Source organism: Heliconius melpomene, chromosome 19 (genome assembly GCF_056956725.1).
Source record: "Heliconius melpomene rosina isolate 202511_hmr_F chromosome 19, ASM5695672v1, whole genome shotgun sequence".
NCBI lineage: Eukaryota > Metazoa > Arthropoda > Insecta > Lepidoptera > Nymphalidae > Heliconius > Heliconius melpomene.
The window spans coordinates 8,046,552-8,070,762 of record NC_140407.1 but is presented as its reverse complement, the minus strand read 5'-3'; the positions used below and the strand labels follow the sequence as shown (position 1 = coordinate 8,070,762).

General features: G+C 36.3%; 2 protein-coding genes across 2 annotated transcripts in view; one reads left to right on the top strand and one right to left on the bottom strand.

Annotated features, from left to right (window-relative positions):
* The window catches only part of LOC146528604 (protein croquemort-like), a 57,589-nt gene that overhangs the window by 25,709 nt on the left and 7,669 nt on the right, over positions 1 to 24,211 (bottom strand). The window lies entirely within an intron of this gene.
* Positions 1 to 24,211, top strand: part of LOC146528605 (protein peste-like) — a 33,716-nt gene that overhangs the window by 3,187 nt on the left and 6,318 nt on the right. The window contains exons 2-4 of the mRNA XM_085202982.1: positions 19,232 to 19,373; positions 22,858 to 22,996; positions 23,842 to 24,002. Of these exons, the coding sequence (XP_085059108.1) occupies positions 19,254 to 19,373; positions 22,858 to 22,996; positions 23,842 to 24,002 (420 nt within the window). The 5' untranslated portion in view covers positions 19,232 to 19,253. The remainder of the gene's footprint in view (positions 1 to 19,231; positions 19,374 to 22,857; positions 22,997 to 23,841; positions 24,003 to 24,211) is intronic.

Sequence of the window (24,211 nt, the reverse complement as noted above, 5' to 3'; positions counted from 1 at the left end):
GATGTTTATGGGTTTGATCCTCTCGGGGAATAGTATTTAAATTAATTTCATTTTATAGAGCTCGGCGCTGAGTTCTTCTACTTGTCTATGTTATTGTCTATGTTTCAAAATTTGGGCGGACATTATGAACTAGAATGTCCTATATACTAATAGAATATCCTTATAACTTTTATTAACTTAGTAAATTTATATTATACATAGTGGAGATATTTTTTTTTTTGAGATGAGTTATTTTAGCTTACATGTGTGATCATGTCTCAAGAAAAAAATGTAATACATAACTAATTGGTAGACATTTATTAAAATAATGAATGTTTATATAATTCTCTTATCTATTTAGTCCAATTCTAGGAGACGTTATTTGCTATTATCCACAATAATGACCTTTGTTGTAGCGATTAGGTAATGTAATGTACCAATTTACGCTTTTAATTACTATTTTTGTCTCACCATGCATTTTTTTTAAACTGTCACACAATTATACATGTTGTATGTTGTTAAGGAATTTTAGAACTATAACTGCGTCTAAATGGCGTAAACTGCTGACTAGCTCTTCGGGAAATTAAGTATTTTTATCATTTTTTATAACCATACCATACACCAGATAATTTTTTAAGTATTATTTTACACTCAGAAAAGAAAAATGTTTTTTTTTGATAATATATAAAAAGTTAAACGTGAACGTAAAGCGGGATTCGACACCACGCCTCTTCGAAACCGTCCAAACTTTTAAGCTATACGTTCCCGCTACTTTCACTAAATAGGAATACAAATATTTTCCCGGACTGCAAAAGACGGGTTATGTTTTTGCGGCTGTATATATATATATATATACATATATTCTTTAATATATTCTTTATTACCTCATATCTTCAGAACCGCTGAACGAATTTACATAATTGAGTATCGTTAGATTTATCTTAGCAACCCAAGTGGCGTAATAAATACTTACATAACCGGACTGCATAAAATTTTATAAAGTTAATTAGGATTACCAATCGGAACCTATACTTCAACTAAATAATTTTTCACGAGGAGCGAACGATATTTAAATGGACATTGATAGTTAAATCTAATGTACTAATCGACTTATTTTTTCTTTAGCTTTATGTAGTTGGATTTTTTTATATGTTCCTTATTTGAAGTCCAAATGAAGTGGTTAAAATTAGGAATGATATAAAAATATTCTTTTGTATTATCACCCATCTTACAGCTTAAGAATGAGTTATCAACGTTAAAAAATTAAATAATACAAAATATTTTACGACGTTACGTCTTTAATCTTTGAACTTTTTATGATTTATAACTAAAATTTTTTTTTACTATTTCAGTGACAAGTAAAATATTACTGAAAAAATAATTTATTATTTTTTTTATGACAGCACGTTAATTGTGTACGACAGTTAGATTTTTTTAGCTTCACACTGTATTCTACACATAGCAGGGTAAGCAAAGGTAACAAGGGTAACTGCCCAAGGGTGCTGATCCTGTTCCACGCCGAATTCTAGAGGCTGAACTCTAGCTCACCTTACTCTTAAATTATATATACCTATCATGTATATATTAAGTAAGTATCTAATACATACGTAATATATATAATTTAAGTTATCAATTCAGGGTGGTATATAAAAGAAAGAAATATGAGAGAAAGAATTTATAATATCCCAAATCCCAAATAAAATAAAATATTTAACGTTAAGGATTGTTACCCCCATAACTCCCTTACCATAAGGCTTAAAGCAAAAAAATGATGCCATTTTGGACGAAAAGGAACATAATCATCTTTAAAAAAACTTTTAAAGCCAGTGCAGCTTTCTCAAGCTTATGCTGCTAGACCGTTTGTAATACTGGCCCTACAGAGATGCTAACTACATAAATAAATTGTAACAAGGGTATCAGAATGATGACGTAGCTTGACAGGAACGTATGGCTTAGTGGTCGGGGCGCTTGGACTGTTTCCAAGAGGCACGGGTTACAGTTTAATTCCTTTGCACCGCGCTTCTATACATTTAAAATACATTTTAAAACAAATATTATATAAAAAATTAGTATATAACAGCTATTAACTGTTTATATATTATATTATACATAAATTATGGTTTTCATAATTTTTCCTAAGTTACGTACTTGGCTTTTTGTGTATAATATTTATCACACAATGTGTTTAAAATAATTTCTCACACTTTTTTTTGTACATACAAGTTCTGAATTTTACAGTAAGACAATTTTTTTCTTTACTGTTTATTTATATTGTAATAATAATGATATAAGTATAATTATTATTTTTTATTTATTTATTTTCAAAGTAAGTGACACGTGTGAACATAGAATTTACTATTATAAATTTAATTTCAATTATTTTTTTTATATACATATGTGTTTATTTCATTACATATTTTTTTTATTTTAGCAAAAATTTTGGCATTCTTATCCTAGTAACATATATTTATTAATTTAATAAATTCGTCTTTTTCGTCTTATAACTGTGACATTTATTTACTTGTTTGCATAATTTTATAATTTGATTTTATTTATTCGGCTATATGAGCTTTATTTCAATGCTTGGGCTTATTATATTTAAAAATATATTACTAAATAAACAATAAATATTCACATAATTAATTACAACTTTTAAATTCCCACTATGCAAAAATATAAGTTATTTAAAAATAATAAACTCGGACAAGCGCGAGTCGGGCTCGCCCACCAAGGATTCAGTATAAAAATAGAGGTCTCGAGCTTTTTCTGAAATTCAAGCTAAATTTCTTTCATCTGTTACCTCACTTGAACTAGCGGCTTTAATACAAAATTTTGACCCTCTTTTAAAGCTATTATTAGGATTTAGTTTTCAGATTTTTTCCTGAACTAGTACTATGGGGATCGAAACCACACGAGGTCATCTCGCATATTGCAAGGAAGGCACAGGTAACATAGTGTTAACATACTCTGTTCCCCACCATTTAAATTTACCAAGATATTTTCTGTAAATATAAGATAAAAGCAATAAAAGTATGTTAAAAATTATTATGTACAGTACTGAAATCTCTTTGTTTTCAAAATGCCAATCTTTGACTCATTTACACGACACGCTTATCATTTGGATGATAAACAATAATTATTATAACTATGTTACAGACTTATCTATTGACTTATATGTTTTGCCAAATATCATAATAATACGATTACATTTGGAAAACATTTTATAAAAGTCAGTGGCGTAGCCGCACCAGGCAGCAAATACCTTATATTTGCTGCCTGGTGCGGTTTAGGACTTGATGCCCTCTAAAAAAAAAAACAGATTCAAAGTGTCTTCACGTAGATCAAGCATCAGACATTAAAATGTGACATTGGCTACCTTTAAAAAATATTAATCGTCGATTTTGATGCCCGGTGCGACCGCACCGCTCGCACCCCCTAGCTACGCCACTGATAAAAATATATCTTTATTTAGTTTTATTTTTACGCGATTGCACAACGCAAAAGAAGGTTATGTGTTTATCAATCTATGTATTTTGCATGTATTTATGTAGGTACACCAACCGATTCGTTTTAAATTTTACAAATTTCTGAAATGAACTTGAGTGAATGTAGTGTTTCCATTTACTCATGCCGGTGAAGCTGCATGTAAAAGCTAGTCTCTAAAGAGATGTTCTATAATATTCTTAAATATTTTAAAATATATTTATGCTATTTTAAATATACCTATGAATAGGAAATGTATAAAATGAATAATTTATTTACGTATTTATTTATTTATTTATTTTAACAAAATCTTAATACATTTTAATCCTAATTTATTATTATTGAGTACTAAATTAATAGCATTTATTTGACATTAGCATTTATTTGACATTAATTTAAAACACTTATAAAATCCTATAAAACTCTCTGTAAATTGGGAAATAATTTTCGATAACGCTTTATTTGAAGAAGCAATTGTGAATCTAATATTTAAAACATTCCTTCTTCTTCTTCCTGGCATTAATCCCGGCTATTACCGGGGTCTGCCTTCCTACTTAATCTACTCCACTTTGCACGATCTTTTGCGTCCTCGGTGGTTAGACCATTGGCTCTCATGTCCTGCATCACGACATCCAACCAGCGCTTCCTTGGGCGTCCGGGAGGTCGCGCCCCAGGAACTTGTATAGCAAGGCACTTGCGTCCGACATAGTTCTTAGGCCGGCGCGTAACGTGGCCAAACCATCTCAAGCGACGCTCTTGGAGCTTATCCGCTACGTCACGGACCCCAAGACTACCTCGAATGAATGTGTTGCGTATGCGGTCAGACCGCGTTACGCCGCACATCCACCTCAGCATCTTCATTTCCGTGACGTGAGGCTCCTGAGTGTGCCGAGATAGTGCTGGCCAACATTCGCTGCCGTATAAAAGAACCGGTCGGACGATGCTCTTGTATATCAGCCCCTTGAGCTTGGGCGGTATTCTGCGGTCGCAGACCACACCAGTGACCTCCCGCCATTTGGCCCAGGCAGCGCTTATCCGGCCATGGACATCGTGGTCGATGCCTCCAGACTCGTGCATAACGGATCCAAGGTACCTGAACTTCTCCGACTTAACGGCTGGCTCAGGACCTATAAGGATGGTGCTCGAGTCCCGGCTCCCGCAGGCCATGTACTCTGTCTTCGACACATTTAGTTTAAGACCGCCGTTCTCAAGCGTACCCTTCCAGAGGTTCACTTTACGCTCCAGCGTCAGTCGGTTCTCGGCAATGAGTGCTATGTCGTCGGCATACATCATCAGCCATGGAGGCTGGTCCTGGATGTGAGCCGAGACAGTATCGAGCACTACATTGAATAAGAACGGACTAAGAGCCGAGCCCTGGTGAACCCCCACTGTAATCGGGAAGGGTCTAGTGTCGCCAACAGCAGTCCTAACCATAGAAGCGGAATCGTGGTACATGCCCCTGATAATCTCAATATAGGCCTCAGGGATCCCTTTGGATCGCAATGCCCACCAGATACACTGACGAGGCACACAGTCAAAGGCCTTCTGCAGATCTAAAAAGGCCACGTGCAGAGCTCTCCTTTTTTCCCTGTATGCCTCCATCAAAGTTCTGAGGGCGAAAATGGCGTCCATGGTGCCCGATCCTGGCTGAAATCCATATTGAGACTCAGAGACAGTACACTCTCGGCGGAGCCTGAGGTCGATCATGCGCTCGAAGAGCTTCATGGTATGGCTCATAAGCTTAATGCCCCTATAACTACCACAATCTTGAACACTGCCCCTTCCCTTGTAAATAGGGGTAATAAAGCTAAACTAAACGCCAAGAACTCGCCTGCCTGCCGCAATGATTGCCGACTGAGCCCGATCCCAAGCATCCTGAGCAGTCTCGGTGTTAGTCGAAAGATTATGACTTTTCACCTCTGCCAGGAAGTCGGTCTGCATCGGTCCATTCAGCAACCACCACTTGATCCGAGGCCTACGTTTCTCGGCTACTTTCTTCTTCGGAGTGACGTTAAAGTCCATGACAAGAAGACGATGTTGGGCCGTTAGGCTTTCGCCTGGAATGACCTTACAGTTAGTTACCCTGCCCATATGACACCGTCTGGTCAATAAGTAGTCTATTTGAGTTGAGTGGGACCCGCACTTATACATGATAAGGTGCTGAGAATTCTTTTGGAAGAACGTATTCACGACGGCCAGATCAGACGCAATACAGGTTCTCAGAATGTTTTCTCCCTCTGCATTGCGAAGACCGTGCCCAAAACCCCCGTGAACACGTTCATACGGCTCAGCAGCCCTACCGACGTGCCCGTTCAAGTCCCCCCAACTAAGACCACTTCGGTACACGGCACAGCAAGTAGCACCCCTTCATACTGCTCCCAGAATGTCTCCTTTTCGGCCGCGCTACATCCCGCCTGGGGAGCATAGGCACTGATTAAGTTTGTGATAACGCCCTCAATCAGTACCCTCACTCGCATCAAGCGGTCGGAGCGACGGTCAACTTCAAGGAGCCCATTCTGAAGCTCTTCAGAAAGCACTACCGCTACACCGTTTCTACCCGAAGGTGACCCAGTGTATATAAGCCGGTAACCCTGTCCGATGTTACGGGACTTATTGCCCTTCCAGCGTGTTTCCTGGAGGAAGGCACACTGGACCCGACGTCTCATGAGTACATCTGCGAGTTCCCTGCATCGTCCGGTCAGAGAGCCAATATTCCACGTTGCAAAGCGGAGTTTCCTTCTGGGTACTAGCGTCTTTAGCCGTGCCCGTACATGACACGGTAGCCCTTGCCCACTTGTCGCAGGTGTAGGGCGATGTGCCTGCGCGTCGTTTTGCGGCGACGCCCTAGCCGTACCCAGTCTTCTGTTTCTTTTTCGGTCCATTTAAGTGGCGGTTGGCGGTTTTTAAATGGAGCGACTGCCGTCTGACCTCCAAAACCCCTTTGTGGGGAAAAACCGAGGGGAGAGGAAAATAGAAGGGGTAGGATAGGTAAAAGGAGGGAGCTAAGGAAAAGAGGAGGGGAAGGGGGGGAGTTAGGACACCATTCTTACGGACTGGATGAGGATGTAAGAGTGGCGGCTCGAGGATCCGGGGTCGCGTACCCGTATGCCCACAAACAAATATCGGACAGATATTAGTCAGGACATCCTCTGGATAATAAGATATTTAAAACATTCCGTTTCCCATTAACTCTGCCATTCCCCACCCCCTGAGTGGGAATCAAACCTACAACCGTTGCGTTACAAGTCGCACGCTTGTGCCCTCCATCACGACTGCCCCATTAAACATAAAAAGATTTTTTATATATATTACACATATTTACATAATATTAATTTTATATTTAAACTAGCGACCCCCTTGCGGCTTCGCCCGCTTTTACTACTGGATTATTCATATAATGTATGTTTGCAAAGCACTTAAGATAATGTGAAAATTAATTAAACTCTAATGCAACCCGCATTTTCGTAGTTTCAATAAGGATTTTCCAATTGTTTTACTCAGCAAGGATTTTTTAGTAGGTACCGTAATTTTAAATCTGTGCTACTAATCTTTTCGAGTACTTATTAACATATATTTAAATGACTATTTTTAGATAGTTAAATGACTATTTTTAAACGGAAGAAATTATAAACAAAAACCTACCTACTAATAACTACTACAAAAAATATGAAACCAAATATATCGCGCTGAAATAATACATTCAACTCCGATTATCCAATACGTGCAAACGCATCTAAATCTTCGTTGCTATAGAGGCAGGCGTGTTTTTTTTTTTCGAGCTTGTGGTTAATGCTTAAGAGGATATTCTGTCCCTGATGAAAAGCAAGCACTACGTGGTTGCCTGTGAGGAAAATTAAATAGAATGCATTGGCCGGGAATCGAACCCGGGCCGCCCGCGTGGCAGGCGAGCATTCTACCACTGAACCACCGATGACTGCTCATGACGCGCTTGTATAAGCAAAACGTCGCGGGACGCGTTTCGCAGCAAGGATGTTTTGATATTGTAACAACTTCTAAAATACTTATTAAAATGAAAAACAGTAAAAGACAGTTTTGATCTACATTAAATGGCCAACGTAACTAATATACTTATTTATATGCTGAGAGTAAGGGATAAGTAAAACTTGAGTCGGCACAGCTGATGAGTCAACGGCGTGATGTGTCAACAATTAAATGCGTTTTTCTCTAAAACTATTCGCAATTTCGAAATAGTGTAAACAGCAAATTTTATCTTCGTTTAACGTAGAAATTTAATAAAGTATTTTAAAGGATAAGTATTAAGGCCATTATGGAAAAATATCCCTCACAATAAAAAATATATTGAAATTATTATTTTTAGACAGAAATATGATCACTACACGTTATCCTTAAAACATAAAAATATGCTGTCGCGGACTTTTTTTGTAGATCTTATTAAGTGGAACAATACTCCAGTACATTATTTTCATGTAGTACTTACCATTAAAGCAGCGCATGCGCGAAAGTGTCTCAGCCGGTAGGACTTTATTCATATTTTTCGTATTTATGTTAATTTACATAAGAATGTACAAATAATAAACTATATATAAACCTTCTACGAAAAATACTCGACCTAATGGTGAAAACCGCAATAAAATCCGTTGGGTGGTTTAGAAGAAGAACAGTTAGAAACAACAGACAGACACGAAAAGCGACTTTGTTTTATAAGATATAGGATTATGTACATGATATTTACACAATAGCAATTGAATTGACAATTAAATAAACATTAAACGTGCCGACAATCTATCATAGATAGAAGTAACTGGTTAACAATTTATATTGCGATTTTTTGTTGTACCTAATCAATCATTTTTTTTACCGCTACACGCTGTATCCGGCACATAGCAGGGTAGGCATAGGAAACCTAGTGTACAGACACTTCGTTCTCCACATTCCTCAATATAAAGTGGTTATAATAAACTAACTTTTAACCGTTCCTGAGATTTGCGCATTCAACCAATTTCGTATTCCATTTAAAAAACCATTTACTAATGTTAAATAGTTGCTACAGGAAGTATTGCTATTTTAATTTTAAAATAAAGATATCGTATTTAATCTCGCTATATATAAATGTTCCTGAATTACCGTATACATAAATTAAAACTTGTTTTTTTATAATTTTTTCCATTGACATTGTTACAACACAATTTTACATATGATATTGTGAAGATCAGTGACAGAATATATTATGTAGATGCGTATTATATTTTTAACATAATTAGATCGAATTGTAGGCGTGGCAGTGAAACATTTTGTTTGACATTTTATTAACTTTGGTCTGCGTCAGCTTTCTGATAGAGAGCTAGAGGAGGAACTTACGGTAGTTGCTCTTCGTTGCAGGGACAGGAGCCTGGGCCTTATGACCCGAGTGTAGGCTACGAAAGTCCTTTAAAATGCTCATTATCTCGCCTTCTCCATTTTCTCTTTCTTCTAAACCATGTTCAAAGTACGTTCTAAATGCTATAGGAACTTCATTTCATTTATTAAGCAATAAGTACTGTGATAGGGATATTCTAAAATAGTAGCACATTTTTTTCACATTTCAGCATCACGCTGTATCCCGTGGTAGGCAGAAAGAGCCTATTGCTAAGTCGCTCACAATTTTAACCGGATCCCATAATCAGAATTTAACTAAAGTTTCATCAGTTCCTTAAAGAGTGTGTGAGTTGTGCTTGTTGTTGCAATAAAAAAAGAATAATTGTCATTCGTCCATAGTGGTACCGAGTGTGACCGAATTAAAATAGAACCACTCGGGAAGCACCACCTTTCAAATAGAAAAGAATCATCAAAATCAGTTCACCTAGTCAATAGTTCTGAACAAATATTTAAAAAAATACAGTCGAATTGATAACCTCCGTCGGTAAAATAAGCAATTTAAATCTTCATTTCCGCATATTTGAAGGGAACCTAACTCCTAACTATCTTCATTCACAATGAAACAAACAATAAAACATTCAATCTTAGGCAATACAGTGAACAAAGCCTCGAGTCAATACTAGTATGTCATACTGTAATATACAATTCGCTCCGTGAGTAGAAACGGATGTGAGCATTATCTACTTACGCTCATTCAAGACGATACTTTGAACCAATCATCTGGCCGTTCCTTTATCATGGTACATGTCCGTTAAATTCTTTTTTAAGTTGGTTCTTGTGCACTTAAAATTATTGGCGTATAGAGGGGGTCGGGTAAGCCGTGCCCACCCCGAAATAGTATGGTTTGGCACGGGTTCAAATCCCGTAACATAAACAAACCGAAAACATAACATTTTCATTCAACTTCAGTTCAAAGTTAAGGTCTAGATGCACCCACACTTAAAAGCTGTACACAGAGATGTTAATTAAAGTTTAAGTGAGGTTAAATTGAGACAAATATACACCTACACTTAATTGATGGGTTGAAATTCTGTTATCCTGATTGCGTATAAATAATTGAATATTGCAATATTGAACCCATACATCTTCAATTTTCCGTAAAGGCGAAATGTTTACGCACTTTAATCAGTTCTTAACATAAATATGTATTGTAATTCTTTACGAAATTTTGAATTTCTGCAAAGAAACATAATTATTACTTGGATTTCTTCAAATTATTATAGAAATTCTAAAAAAAACTTAAATTTAACAAGGTAAATGTGTGAGGTCATAAACAACGTTTGAAGTTGCGCCTACGCAGCGGATATATTCATTCTTGTCAGATGCTATTGTTGTCTTATTGGGAAATGGCTAATTAAATTATAACCAGACTTAGGTACATGCTAAGAGATGATTATCACCCTACCTTGGTATATAATAAAAAACAGTTTTCTCCGCATGGCAGAGTAGGTAGAGGGAAGGAACCTAGTGTTAGGCACTCCGTTCCCCACTCTCCTCCCAAATTTTGGAGTCATTCCGTGTTGAGTGGCGGAACTCAACGCCCTCGCTCAACGAGTGGGAATTGAACCCACAACCGTTGCGTTGTGCAGCCTATCCTGCTGCGTGCGGGATACAGAATGAAAGGTATTTTTTATTTTAATATTGTACCTATCTCGTTATAAATAATCTAAAAATGATAATTATACAATAACAAAAACAATGTATGAGCAATGTAAGAAATGTACGTGTTAGTCATTGTTTTTTTAGATTTGTCTATCAGACGTATTTGCGTTTCAATATTAGATAATAGTGCGCACATAAATACACTGTGGTATAAACACGTGGCGTCTTTGAATTGACTCTTGCTGTATGTCATGTTGGTGTGTTAATGAATTATTGTATTATAGACATACATACATTTACATAAGTGTTAAGTAATATTGTGAAATAAATAATATAAAAATATTAATATTTTGATATTATACAAATACCCACGAAATTATACAATTATACAAATACCCTCGAAATTATACAATTATACAGATACACACGACTGTTGTGGGGTAAAAATTATATAAACTGGATAGTGGGAACGAATGTATATAAATTACTTCTATTTCCCCGCTCTGTTAGAAAGCAGTGAGTTGAGTTCCACCAAGAGATTTAGGCATAAAAACGGAGAACAAAGTGTTTTGACAGTAACTTTTCCCTACTTATGGTAGGTAGGATAGACAAGCTTTGCGAGAATAAGGAGGCGTGAAGGTTCTTGCAATAGTAACCTACCATAAAGACATGCACATTAAAAAGTCTAAAGTAAAATGCTTAACATATCTTATTTATCAAATAAAACACGTGTCACAGCGGTAGTCGTATATGGTTTTTTTAAAAGGAATAATCTCCAGAACTAAAGTGCTTATAGCTAAAAGGAAAATTAAGCGTGAATCCATTAGCAATAGACTAATGTAATAGATTAATTAAGTAATAGAATAATTATTTATCACGTTTTATACACAAAACGCAATAAATAGCAATATTGTGTAATAAGTTTTTGTGTTCTTTTTTAACTATCTATGTATAATTAAGAAAACCGGTGAAGTGCGAGTCGGGCCGGTGTACAGAGGGTTCCGTAACATTATCTATAAAAAAAAGGAAAAAAAATCACTTTGGTTGTATGTGTTTGTTTAAGTGTTTTCTCTTAAGTGTTTGTTTTATCCTTATAGAGAGAGTTTTCTTAGTATATAGAGAGATACAGCCTGGTTAGAGACGAATTTAGATAGAAAACGGTGAAGGGAGTTTCTTTCTCACTAGGTATCTCGCTGAGATTTTAGCGAGGTATCTAAAGTGAAGCTCATAAATATAATATATATTTTTATACATCTTCCTGACATTGCTAAGTAGTCATAGCACTATGTCTAATCAAACTAGCCCACAAGCCGCACAAAAAGTACTTTCTAAAAGCAGCTCTCTAAATTAAAAAAATATTATTTAGTGTATTAGATATCTACTACTAAAAATTATAATAAAAAAAATTAAGTACTGTTTTGTATATTATTTGACAATTTTGGGCCTCAACAGGTTTTTTGTTCTACAAGTCTTAATTATCATGTAAGACGTGGATTGTCTTGACTGTCTGACTTGTACGACGCATGTAAAAAATATCTGGTACTAAATAACAAACAGGCCAGTTGTGGTGCAAGTGTGTGATTGTTCATACAATAGGTTGTGGGTTCGATTCTCACTCGAGGAAATGAAATTTTTAATATTTTAATTTTTTGCTCTGGTTTCGCAAAGAGCTCAACCACTCTAAACCTTGAGAATTTGGAGAAAGTGGGGAGCGAAGTGAAGCTAAAGAAAAGCTCAAGAAAAAAAGTATAAACATAAACTATTAATATTATCTTTTATTTATGTAAATTTATCTGTATTCTAGCCTTGTATAAGATATTTGATACTTCCATATATATTTGCGGTTTGTGTATACTGCTATGATAATAACAAAATATAAATGCATAGTATACATAAATATCAATGTATGTAATAAAATTAATCGAAATCTAAGTATATAAATATTGCTGTACGCTGAGTACTTTTCAAATGTTTACAGGTTTGTTTTGTTTTGTAGGGTATACCACAGAGAAAGAACTAAGGAATAAATCTTTCCTTTCCTACGTTATATATTACTATTTTAGTTTAGGTATTTAGAAAAACATAGTATTATACAAGAAGACATATAACTTAAAGCCGTCCTTGGTTTTATTGGAGTTGGAATACACTCATATTATTTGTATTGTTAACTTAACTATAACAATAAAAAAAAATACAATTTTTCTTCTCAATTATACTTAGTAAGTACAGTACCATCAAGCAATGATAAGAGAGCGGCGACCCCTGGCTTATTATCACAATTATACAATGTCTTATCTAATTACTATCATTTGTGCACTCGGCGTAGATAATTTAAACTTATATAGTTTTTAAATTATAATAGAATTCATAATAGAACACAACAAATCTGATTCTCTTGCTGTTGCAGCAGCCTAGAGACATGAACAATTTGAACCCATTACATGAATTTTGAATCCATTTTGAATTCTTCAAAGGTAAATTAAATATGAGAATGCAAAACACAAAAGAAAAGAGACTTTACGCGTTGGTAAACTAAAGAGAGTCAAAGGTTACATGTAGAAGTTTGATAGTATGGCATGAAGTAGTTATCAAGGATGATTCTAAATCTACCATAAACCCTTACACACGAAATGAAGGAAGGGAAATAGATTCAAAATTATAAATTATCCGGTTAAGTGCGAGTCGGCCTCGCCCACTAAGGCTTATGTACCAATTTCAGGATTGTAAGTCAACGGGTAGAAAGATTTTTTTAAGAAATACCTATACATTTTCACTTTTAAGATTGTTTTCTTTATTCGTATTGTAAGTTCTCACTTTGTGTTAAATTTCATAAGTAAACAGGATGTACTCTATAGATTTTAGAATTTCATACAAAATGCAGTAAAATCGATGCACAAATTAACATTAAATATTTTCAACAATAACTAACAAATTAAAAAGTGACCAATCGAAACAAAATTTATAACAACAACTTCGACTAAATACGCCGAATAAAAACTGAAAAATTAATTTTATAAGAAAATCTCAGATTGGCACTAACTCGAAAAATAACTTACGAGTATCTTAAAGTACATAAGTATGAATAATTAAATTATTCTTAGTAAATAAGTATGATTCTTTGATTATCCTTCTTTTGAAGTTATTAAAATATTATTTTCTACTTTTTAGTTTGTACATAGATAGGTATAGTTAGTATTTACATTTTATAAATTAACATTATTTTATCACTTGCCGTTATCTATCTATATATATAAAATCGAAAGGTCACTCACTCATCACGAAATCTCAGAAACTACATGTGCTAGAAATCTCAAATTTTGCATAGGAGTTATTTATACGAAGTAGGTGCTCGCTAAGAAATTTGCAATATTCGACTTCTAAGAGGTTGTTTTTGGGGTCGAAAGTTTGTATGAAACTTCGTTACTACAAATGCTAGGAGTCTCAAATTTTGCATGGACGTCACTTATAGGACGTAGGTACTCATTGAGGCAGACATTAATAGTAACGTAGTTCACGCAGGCGAAGCCGCGGGCGGGCCGCTAGTTTTCAATAAATATAATAGGGTCCCTTGCGACGTATTGTGTTCGTGGCAATGCAATGCCTTGGAGACTTGGTACATAATTTATAAAATGATCAAATTGATAAGAACTATATAAACATAATATGAATTTTTTAACTTTTGTATTATGCATTATAAATAAAAATGATTAAAGTTACGAAGTCTTTAATTATCGAGCTATTAACAATTAACAAGAAACGCATATCTTTGATCTACTAGTAGTAGGAAAACATTATAATAAAAAACGTGTTTGATTGGCATTGCCCCGACTTTAGATAATCCCGCTCAGGGTATGGTGCAATGACGCTCAAAAGTGTTTTTTAGAATATAACAAGTTAGATATTTTAACAAAAATATTAATTTGAAATACTGATGAAACTAACCTTGTACAATAAAATTTGCTTTTATTTTACAATCAGAAATTGCTATCAATTATCTTTACATGTTCGTAAGATTAGCCTTTTCAATTTAACGAATATTAAAGTCTTTTATATAAAATCATCTTTAATTATTATAATATAATTTTATATAATATTGTTTTTAGAGGTTAGACAAATTTAGATTACTAGGCATATTTTTCATGCAAAAGTTTGTTTTGACTATTTGATTATGTATATGTCGGAGTTGGGTGGATTTCCCTCGCACATAGTTTTTGAGTACCCGATCTACTGTGGGCTTCCGTGGATAATGTTGGCATGAGTAAACACAATTTGTGATATTACGAATTAATTACAACACCGTAATCAATTCACAAGAAAGCAGCTATCGCTATCCCAGTAGGTAGATACACAGCACGGAACGCGGGACAGTTTCAGTGTCGTCTGCACCGGCCGACCGCCAAACACAAAGTGAGTCGATGTCCGTCGGCCACGCTTCGACTCACCCCTTCCATAACGATGCAAAACACTAACTCTGTTGAGCGCCAACAGATGGCGCTGGCGTTCCGGAACCACCTCAGTACTACAATTCCGACACGGCCATCCTGCTAGCACACGTCCTCGTGTGTCGGTTAGCTTATAAGAAAAAGCTACAACAGTACCTCGTACCGCTCGGCCAACCTACAACAGAACCTTCCAGACTAACTTCCAGAACCGTACACTAGATTTGTACACTAGAACTCGATACTAAAACCGTACACTAGAATCGTACTAAAACTTTACACTACAACTTTACACCAGACCTTTATACCAGAACCTTATAACCTTACACCAGGACCTTACACCAGGACCTTACACCAGGACCTTACACCAGGACAACTCGACACCAGATCAACTCGACACTACAATTTGACACTAATCTGGATCATAATTGTAACTAATCACTACACACAAATACCACAGCCATGTACCATCGACATCATCATAACCAAACTTCACTTTACTTTACTTCACTTTACTTCAGCAACAAGTTACAACCAAATTAACAGAAACCTCCGAGTAAAGACCTCTAACGCCACGGCTCTCCAGCCGAACAGCAATCACATTGCTCTCTCACATCTCAATACGCATATCCATCGAGTGGATCGCCCGTGTACGTCACCTCTGCGACAACACGTTACGGTCTCTACAGACCACGACCTCAGTACGGTCGAAAACCTCTCAATACGCATATCCACCGCGTGGATAGCCCGTGTATGTCACACCTGCGACAACACGCTACGGTCTCTACAGACCACGACCTCCGCCAGAGTTAAACGCACACCGCGCACCCACGGACTACTTGAGTTGCCCCAAGAGATACCGATTTCTACCGGGCTACGACTACGAAATAACTACTGGTACGGTCGAACACATTACGGCCGATAGAACCATTTACTCGAGTCTCTTCAACTACTTAAGCTTAAACACCATCATTATCATCAACAACATCATAAATTACACATTGATTTCATCGGGTACATGACTTGCTGGCATTTTCCTCAACCTATCGTGAGCAAATTTGACCGTTCAAGACGTTTACAATTTACAGAACCAAAACTTTGACAACCTTAAATGAACCTTTAAATTTTGAATCGAATTTTTACACTTATTAACTTTACAATATTAACAATACGCCAACAGAAAACTTACTTACTTTCGTTTTTGCCATATCAAAACGGGACCTACCATATTCCGCACACTTCGTAATAATGTCTGATACTACTTAACGAATTTCGTCAATGTCAACGTCAGTCTATACCTCACTACTACATATCAATGATACAAATCAATGATACACATCAAAGATACACATCAAAGATACACACCAAAGATACACACCATTGACACACATCAACGATACACATCAATGACACACATCAATGATACACATCAATGATACCGGTATCGCGACTTTACCTTTTAAAAGTTACCGATTCATCGCACAATTTATCGCGAGTTGTACTCTCCTATACTCTTGTCACAACCTATTATGGCTAGTGTCAAACGCCGTCAACATGGACTTTAACACACTCCTGACGCGCCTTACTTGCCTGTAAGCACATGGTAAACCCGCCGCCATGAGATACCAACCAATGTCTACTAGTGACACCACCACCAGTGAAACATATTCCCTGGTCAGCAATCATGCGGGTTGGAGCCCCAAACAAAGCCACAAGTCACATCGTGAACACTCCTAGAATCAATGCCTGCCGCATGAAACAAAAAAAACGCACTTCGCAAACGCGCCTGTCAGAACTAAAATGAACTCTTTCCCATTGTTTTGCCGCTGAACCTACACGCCACGTCTACACGAACCATATGCTTAAGCATCATTACCTTAGGGATTGGATGCAGGCCAGTTTGAACTCTGAGTGAGATTTCGCGACCCTACAAACAGCGCAGTCATCCACAAATCCTCCAGCACACCATAATATACCCGGAAACCAACAAAAATCAAAAAGCTTTTCAATAGTCCCCTCAGCCTTGAGACGAACAACAGATTCGAAACTGACGGAAATAGAAATTGATAGAAGGAAACTGATGGAAATCCGACAAACTGCCATAACTTAATCACAGTCTTCGGAGGTGACAGAGACCCGACCAGCCTCCACCTTAAACTCCAAAAACCACACCCTCGTCCTCAGAAAGGAACGCTTCTCTAGGTTCAAAGAGAAACCAGCACTCGCCACAGCCTCCATCCATCCATTAGCCTTTCAAGGTCCACTGCCGGACACAGGCATCCCCCAATGCTCGCCACTCCGTCCGGTCTTTTGCGCCCTTTGAATCCAGCAGGTTCCCGCTGTCTTCTTCACAGCCTCCAACACTGCATTAAGTCCTCCCATACTGGACCCCTAAATCGGTCGAGACAATTAAAATGTCCTCAAAATACACCACCACGCAATTGCGAACCAAATCACCCAACACGATCACAGTTGTCCTCTGAAAAACCGAAATTGAATTCTTCAGACCAAAAGGCACAGTCAAGAATTCAAACTGCCCTTCAGCTGTTATGAAAGCAGTACTGTCTATAGAATTTTCGTTTACTGTGATCAAATGAAAACCGCTTGCGCTATAGAGTTTCAAAAAATAATTAGCACCCTGAAAACGTGAAGTTTGATCAGTAATCAATGGAAGCGGATAACTGTCCGGGATGGTATTATTGTTAAACTCACTATAGTCAATATGGATACGATCTGAACGTCATACTTCTTTACTTATAAAGCTGGACTTTCGAAAGGAGAACAGCTCGGCCTAATGATATTCACGTGTAACCGTTCTTTAACTCTGTCGCGTATAATGCCACGTTCATCCGCCGACATTCTATACGCTGTACTGTGTGATTCGAACCAACTCGAACATTCGAACCAATACTAGAGTCGTTGGAAAACCAACTATGAAAAATTCTGAATATCGACCTAAGGTTTCTAAAAGTTTCAATTGGTTACTACCAGTAATGGTCAGCTGAGATGTCAGTCAAAGTCAACTCACTCACACTATCGCTATTTACTGAATTTACATAAAGATTCCCGTCAAACAAAATGTCAGTCAGTTATGTTTACTGTAAAACCCTGATTTAAAATCTCGCGACAACAATATCCCAGGAGGGCATCGTTAATCACTATACAACACAGAATTTGTCCGGTACTGTATACTCGTGTTTGACCAATACCGGTCATAGTAACAACATTACTAAACCATCGACCTCTAATCGCTCCGTCCACACACCACTCACCGCGCGCTGCGCCGTCTCCGCTGCCATCGCTTGGCCCGCCACCGCCTTCGCTCGTACACCAGATGACGATATGACCCGGTTTGCCACGCAGAAGCACACTAAAGGCCTCGCTGCCGGCTGCTACACCGCTTGATTCGACGTTGAAGCTACAGGTGTTCGTCACGTCGCATCGATAGGCTTGCTTCTGCATTCCGCTCACTTATGGCCAGCCATTTTTCCACCGCTCAAACACTTCAGTGTTGTAAACGCTATACGTTAAAGCCGCGGGTCAGACTGATATGTGAGAGAGTACAGTAGCCACAGCAACCTCTTCTTTGCCCACATCACAATGTCCAGTGATTTGTGAGGGTAGCATGTCATACTCTCGTACGCTGTTTGAGACAGCCACAAAGATGCTTCACCTTCCAGTGCCTTACTTACAGCAAGCTCGAGTTGACTGCCTCTCGGGGAGTTTGTCAAAAGCACAAGTCAGCCGTTGCGCACCACAATCTCGCGTCCGTGTCTTCTTTGTCAGGATCATAAGTGGGTAACCACATATACCTCCGTGAATTAGCCTCGGTGTATACAGGGCTTCGAACATAGCACGCCAGTGGTTATGTCCATTGTTCTCTGTGCCAACACCGATCGCACTTCTGATGTCGGAGTTGGGTGGATTTCCCTCGCACATAGTTTTTGAGTACCCGATCTACTGTGGGCTTCCGTGGATAATGTTGGCATGAGTAAACACAATTTGTGATATTACGAATTAATTACAACACCGTAATCAATTCACAAGAAAGCAGCTATCGCTATCCCAGTAGGTAGATACACAGCACGGAACGCGGGACAGTTTCAGTGTCGTCTGCACCGGCCGACCGCCAAACATAAAGTGAGTCGATGTCCGTCGGCCACGCTTCGACTCACCCCTTCCATAACGATGCAAAACACTAACTCTGTTGAGCGCCAACAGATGGCGCTGGCGTTCCGGAACCACCTCAGTACTACAATTCCGACATATATATAATGAGTGCATGCATTCAGCTAACAAACTGTTATTGATAGTATGTGTATATTTTCCAGATAAATCGAAAAGCAGTGCGTGATGCGCGGGCGCACGCCGCAGTGCCGGCGCATCGCTATATGCGTGGCCGGGCTGTGCGGGATCGCGGCACTCTCTACAGCGCTCGCCTGGAACTCTATATTTGAATCGGTTTTTAATTCTGTAAGTATCCACAAATGGAAATAAATAGAAGTTGTGTATGGCACTTGACTCTATAATATAGTCGTCGATTTCGATGATATCCCATACAAAAAATATTTTTTCAAATTAATTCAGTTCTTTCTGAGATTAGCACATTCAACTAAACAACCTCTCCAGCTTTATAATATTGGCATGAATAATATCTGTGATATCTTGAAATTGAGTCAATTTGTAAGACAAAAATTTTAAAATGAACTTTTATGGGGAATGTAATACTGAAATCAGTTAAATTAAATAAAATTTTCCCTACAACTGATATAGGATTGGATAGGAACCAAATGCAGTTATATTTACTTCTCCCCACTGGGCCACATTGGTGTAACGACTAGCGTAAACATGTTACATGTTAATTATAAAAAAAATATACCAATTATATTATTGCACAATTCATTAAATATTTCATAATAATAGGTAACAGAGGAGTTAAGAGTAATTTTATGTAAAACAATTGGAAGATGATCACGAGATCTTAATTAATATTTTAATTGTATGTTTTTTTAATCTCTTCACCTCTGTGCAAGGATACTTGAAGAGTTCAGATTGGTTGACTTGATATTGCAATAATTAATCATATTAATGTAATATGGTTTAAATGGTAACTAATTTATATAAAGTTTATTTACGAGTATGTCTTAATTATAACATCAGGAAAAATCTTTATCTACTTTTCATAAATTAATTTAAATAAGAAAATTATTTTTTAATTTTATTCCAAGCGTGATTGGTGATCTACATGCTCTATGTTAAGTTAGACGCCAAAATAACTATCGATAGATTTGTGCCCTGTGTCCTTCGCGCGTTCTCCATACAAGGTAACATTGGCAAAGTGTTTTTTACTTTTTGGATTTTTCTTTTTATTTGTATTTCTTTTTATTATTTTGAGTGGACGGAGTGTCTTCTTAGTTCCAGCGGGCGAAGCCGCGGGCGGGCCGATAGTTTGTAATATAATTGTGTATTGACGTCCTAGTCGTGATATTGATGATCATGGCACGTCAGTCACTGATCTAACTGGTTTTTGGTTCAAATGTTAGTTGGTGTATTATTATTTATTACCTACTGTAAGTAGGTAATATAGATTTTCTGATTGGATAAAGCGGCTTTTACACCCTAGTTTCTAATTATGCTGTCATAATTAATGTTACATTTGCTGTAGGTACACTTTAATATAGAGTGATAGGGTATATTTTTTATTTATAATATATTATACATAGGTACCTATATCTATTTTTGATATAGAAGATGGTTGTTGTACTGCGCTGTCCCAGACGTAAAATTCTTATTCACCTTCACTCATTACCCAGATTTTAAATGAAAAGAAGGATCATAATGTAAAACATTAAAATTAAATTGTATAACAAAATTATAATTTGTTAAGAGATTAATGAAATCTAAGAAATAAACAATTACTTATAAACTATAATATTATATATATAAACATACAGAAACAAAGAAGCACTATCTCTCTCATTAAAAAATATATTAATAAGGTTATTAAATTATAACAGTAAATAATTATGAAAAATTATCATAAGTATAACTTACAATTTATTGTCTTATTTTAAAAAAGATATCAATATTTATTGGTTTGTTGTTTTCATTGTATTTAATGATATGTCAGGAACATTTCATACAAAATTTATTATCAAGTAGTTATTCCACATTTAGAAAAGATATATACTTATTTAGAAAACGTATAAACATTTGAAGGTACCGGGATTTGAACCCGCGCCTCTTGGAAGCCGTCCAAGTGAGGCCCAGGCTGACGATTTATAGGTAAATCTAAGAACAGAAACTAAACTATATTAGACGTTTAAATCATTATATATTTTGTGTACAGAATTATTGTTATGTATTTTAATTTTTATCATTTTTTTTTCCATAATGTTATAATCTATGCTTATCTCCTTACTTAGTGTGTGTGTCTATCACGCGTAGTACTAAAATATTATACTTTATTTCATATAATGATTAGAAAATACAATCAGTTAGATTTTAATCAAAACATATGGTACGACACTTCATGTTATCTAAGTTCATATTACAATTGAATTTTAATAGGAGAAAACAGAAATAAGCACCTGTCTCAAATAGCAGATAACAAAATTCATATAGGTATCTATCAATTATATACTTAAGGCGGTCGTGGAGCAGTGGCCCAATCGTGTGACAGTAGCGCGACAGTGGTGGGTTCGATTCCCACTAGGGAAAATAAAAAAAAAATAGTCCGCTCGGGTCGGGCAAAGTGCTATGTTGAGTTCCACCACTGAACACTTAATGCCTCAAAAATTCGGTAAAAAGTGGGGAACTGAGTGTAACTAGGTTTCTTCTGCCTACCCTGCTATTTGCGGGATGCTGCGTGAAACTGATAAAAAATTCTATCACGCCATGTTAGAAACAAAACAAAAATGTTTGGACTCTATCGCAAAAATCAATAGTAAAGGTAAGAAGCGATGCTTATACAAGAAACGACGAAATGTATGTGTTAATAGAGACGATTGAAGTAAAAAATTGTCTTATTTCAAGAATACTAAGAAAAAAACTTTAACAGCATAATACACTCTTGCAAATATATTCGCTGTAAGCTTCAATGAAGATTAGCTCGTATTTTAAAGTTTAAAGCAGCTAATTACTTATTAGTGTTTGCAATTAACGCAATACGTTCGATTGACCTCTGTCAGTACATATTTAGAGCTAGGTTGGATTAATTGTCAATAGATATCAAGGTTGGGAAGATAAATTATACGTACTATTTATAATTTAGACTCTGATCGTATACCGGTTTGTGGACATCATGTCCTATGATGATGATGACATCATGTCCTATGAGGGAATGATGTCCTATATATTAATTTTCCTGCCCTGTTGAGACAAAGCTCTACGTTGAGTGCCACAACCCATTCTTCATCCGTCTTGAATTAGGTACGAAAATTAAGAAATAAGCGTTTTTAATTTAGGTTGCCTTCGTCGTCTACAATGTGGGATAACGTGTAAAATTGAAAATAAATAAAATAAAAACGAACTAGTTAGTATGTAAATGTATATACTTTTTTATTTAAGAATCGATTGACATAAAATAATCAACAAATGTTAAGAGAAGCTTCCTAAAATACAGTAGTGAAAACTGCATTTAAATTAAGCTGTTTCTGAGATTAGTGTGCTCAAACGCACGAACAAACAAATAAACAGCCAAAATTTTTAAAAATCATTGTTTTGGGTTCTATTGTATTAAGGGCCCAATAATAGATATTCTCAAAACGCAAAACGCGGCGTTAAACTCGCCAATTTCTCCGCATTGTATCGAAAATCGAGCGGCAATAGGTCTTATAGTGTCTTACAACACTATTTCAGGTTCACGTTACCTACCCTGCTATGTGATAGAAGCTTTTGAATTTGTTACGTATTACGTTTAATTTTTAATGGTTATTTAACATTCTTATTTTGACAGCAAATCACGCTATCGCCGACATCACGAGCGTACAAAGAGTGGGTGGAACCCTCAGTGCCCTTGTTCTTCGATGTTTACCTCTTCAATTGGACCAATGCGGAGAAGTTTCCTGAAGAGACACCAAATTTAATGGAGCTTGGTAAATTTGTTATTGTCTTCACTAGTTAAACATTTTCATATATAGAATCCCTTTAAAAATAAGTGACACCTGAAAATATTTTACTATAATTAAACAAATGCATTAAAGAGCGACGTCTAAAAATGGCAAGAATGAGAATGTGGACATAACCGAACCCACAACGTCACATCACAGACTCTCTCTCTCTCTCTCTCTCAGATCTCTACGTCTCGGTTCGCCTCTTTACTTTGTGTACTTCACGGAGTTGCGGGCTAGTTGTTTTATAAAGTACCGACAACATATTATTTATCAGCTAATTGCTTCAGCATTAAAGATAAAGGAGTTAATGAGAGTTGAACTTTTTAATAAACAATCAAATAAAAAATATAATATTTATATTAACAATCTATTAAACAATGTATGTTTTCAACGATGTCTTATCATATATAATAACTTTATATATGTTTTTACTATTAATATATAACTAATTACTGTTCTGTGAATTTGATTTAAAATAGATTGGTGATCAATCTTATTTAAAGGTAATTTTTTGTTGACGATGACGATGATTTGCGAAGCGATGATTGTAGGTTGTAATTCTACTTTCAGAATTTTTTATATGTAAGGTATTTAATGGCGCCTCGACTGGCCTAGGGGCACAGAATGTGACTGTAAAACCAACTGGCAAAAGCGTTGAATTCCACCACTCAACACGCAATGCTTCCAGAATACGGCGGAAAGTGGATAATGGAACGTTCTAACATCAGAATCTCTATGCTTATCGTGCTTACCGGCATAAAACGTGAAGCTCATTAAAAAAAGGCTTAATTTACAAGACAATAAGCTAAGATTTTTGTATATTCCAGGTCCCTACAGATTTCGTGAGCATAGAAAACATGTGAACGTAACTTTTCACCCTCAAAATAACTCGGTGTCGTACAGAACGCAACGAAGCTGGTATTTTGATGATGAAGCAAGCAACGGCACTCTTCAGGATAATGTAACAATTCTGAACGTCATAGCTGCTGTGAGTTTATTGTATATGTTATTTGATACCAGGACGGGGTTTGAATATCCTAGACCAGAGAGATCCTAGAGTTCTCAGTTCATATCCAGTTTGTAGGAATACTCTCTAATAATTATGTTTGTACTTTTTTTTATAGATTTTTTTGTATATTTCGCTTTATAAAATAAAGTAATAGTAGTTAATAATAGTTTAAAAATTAAATATATAAA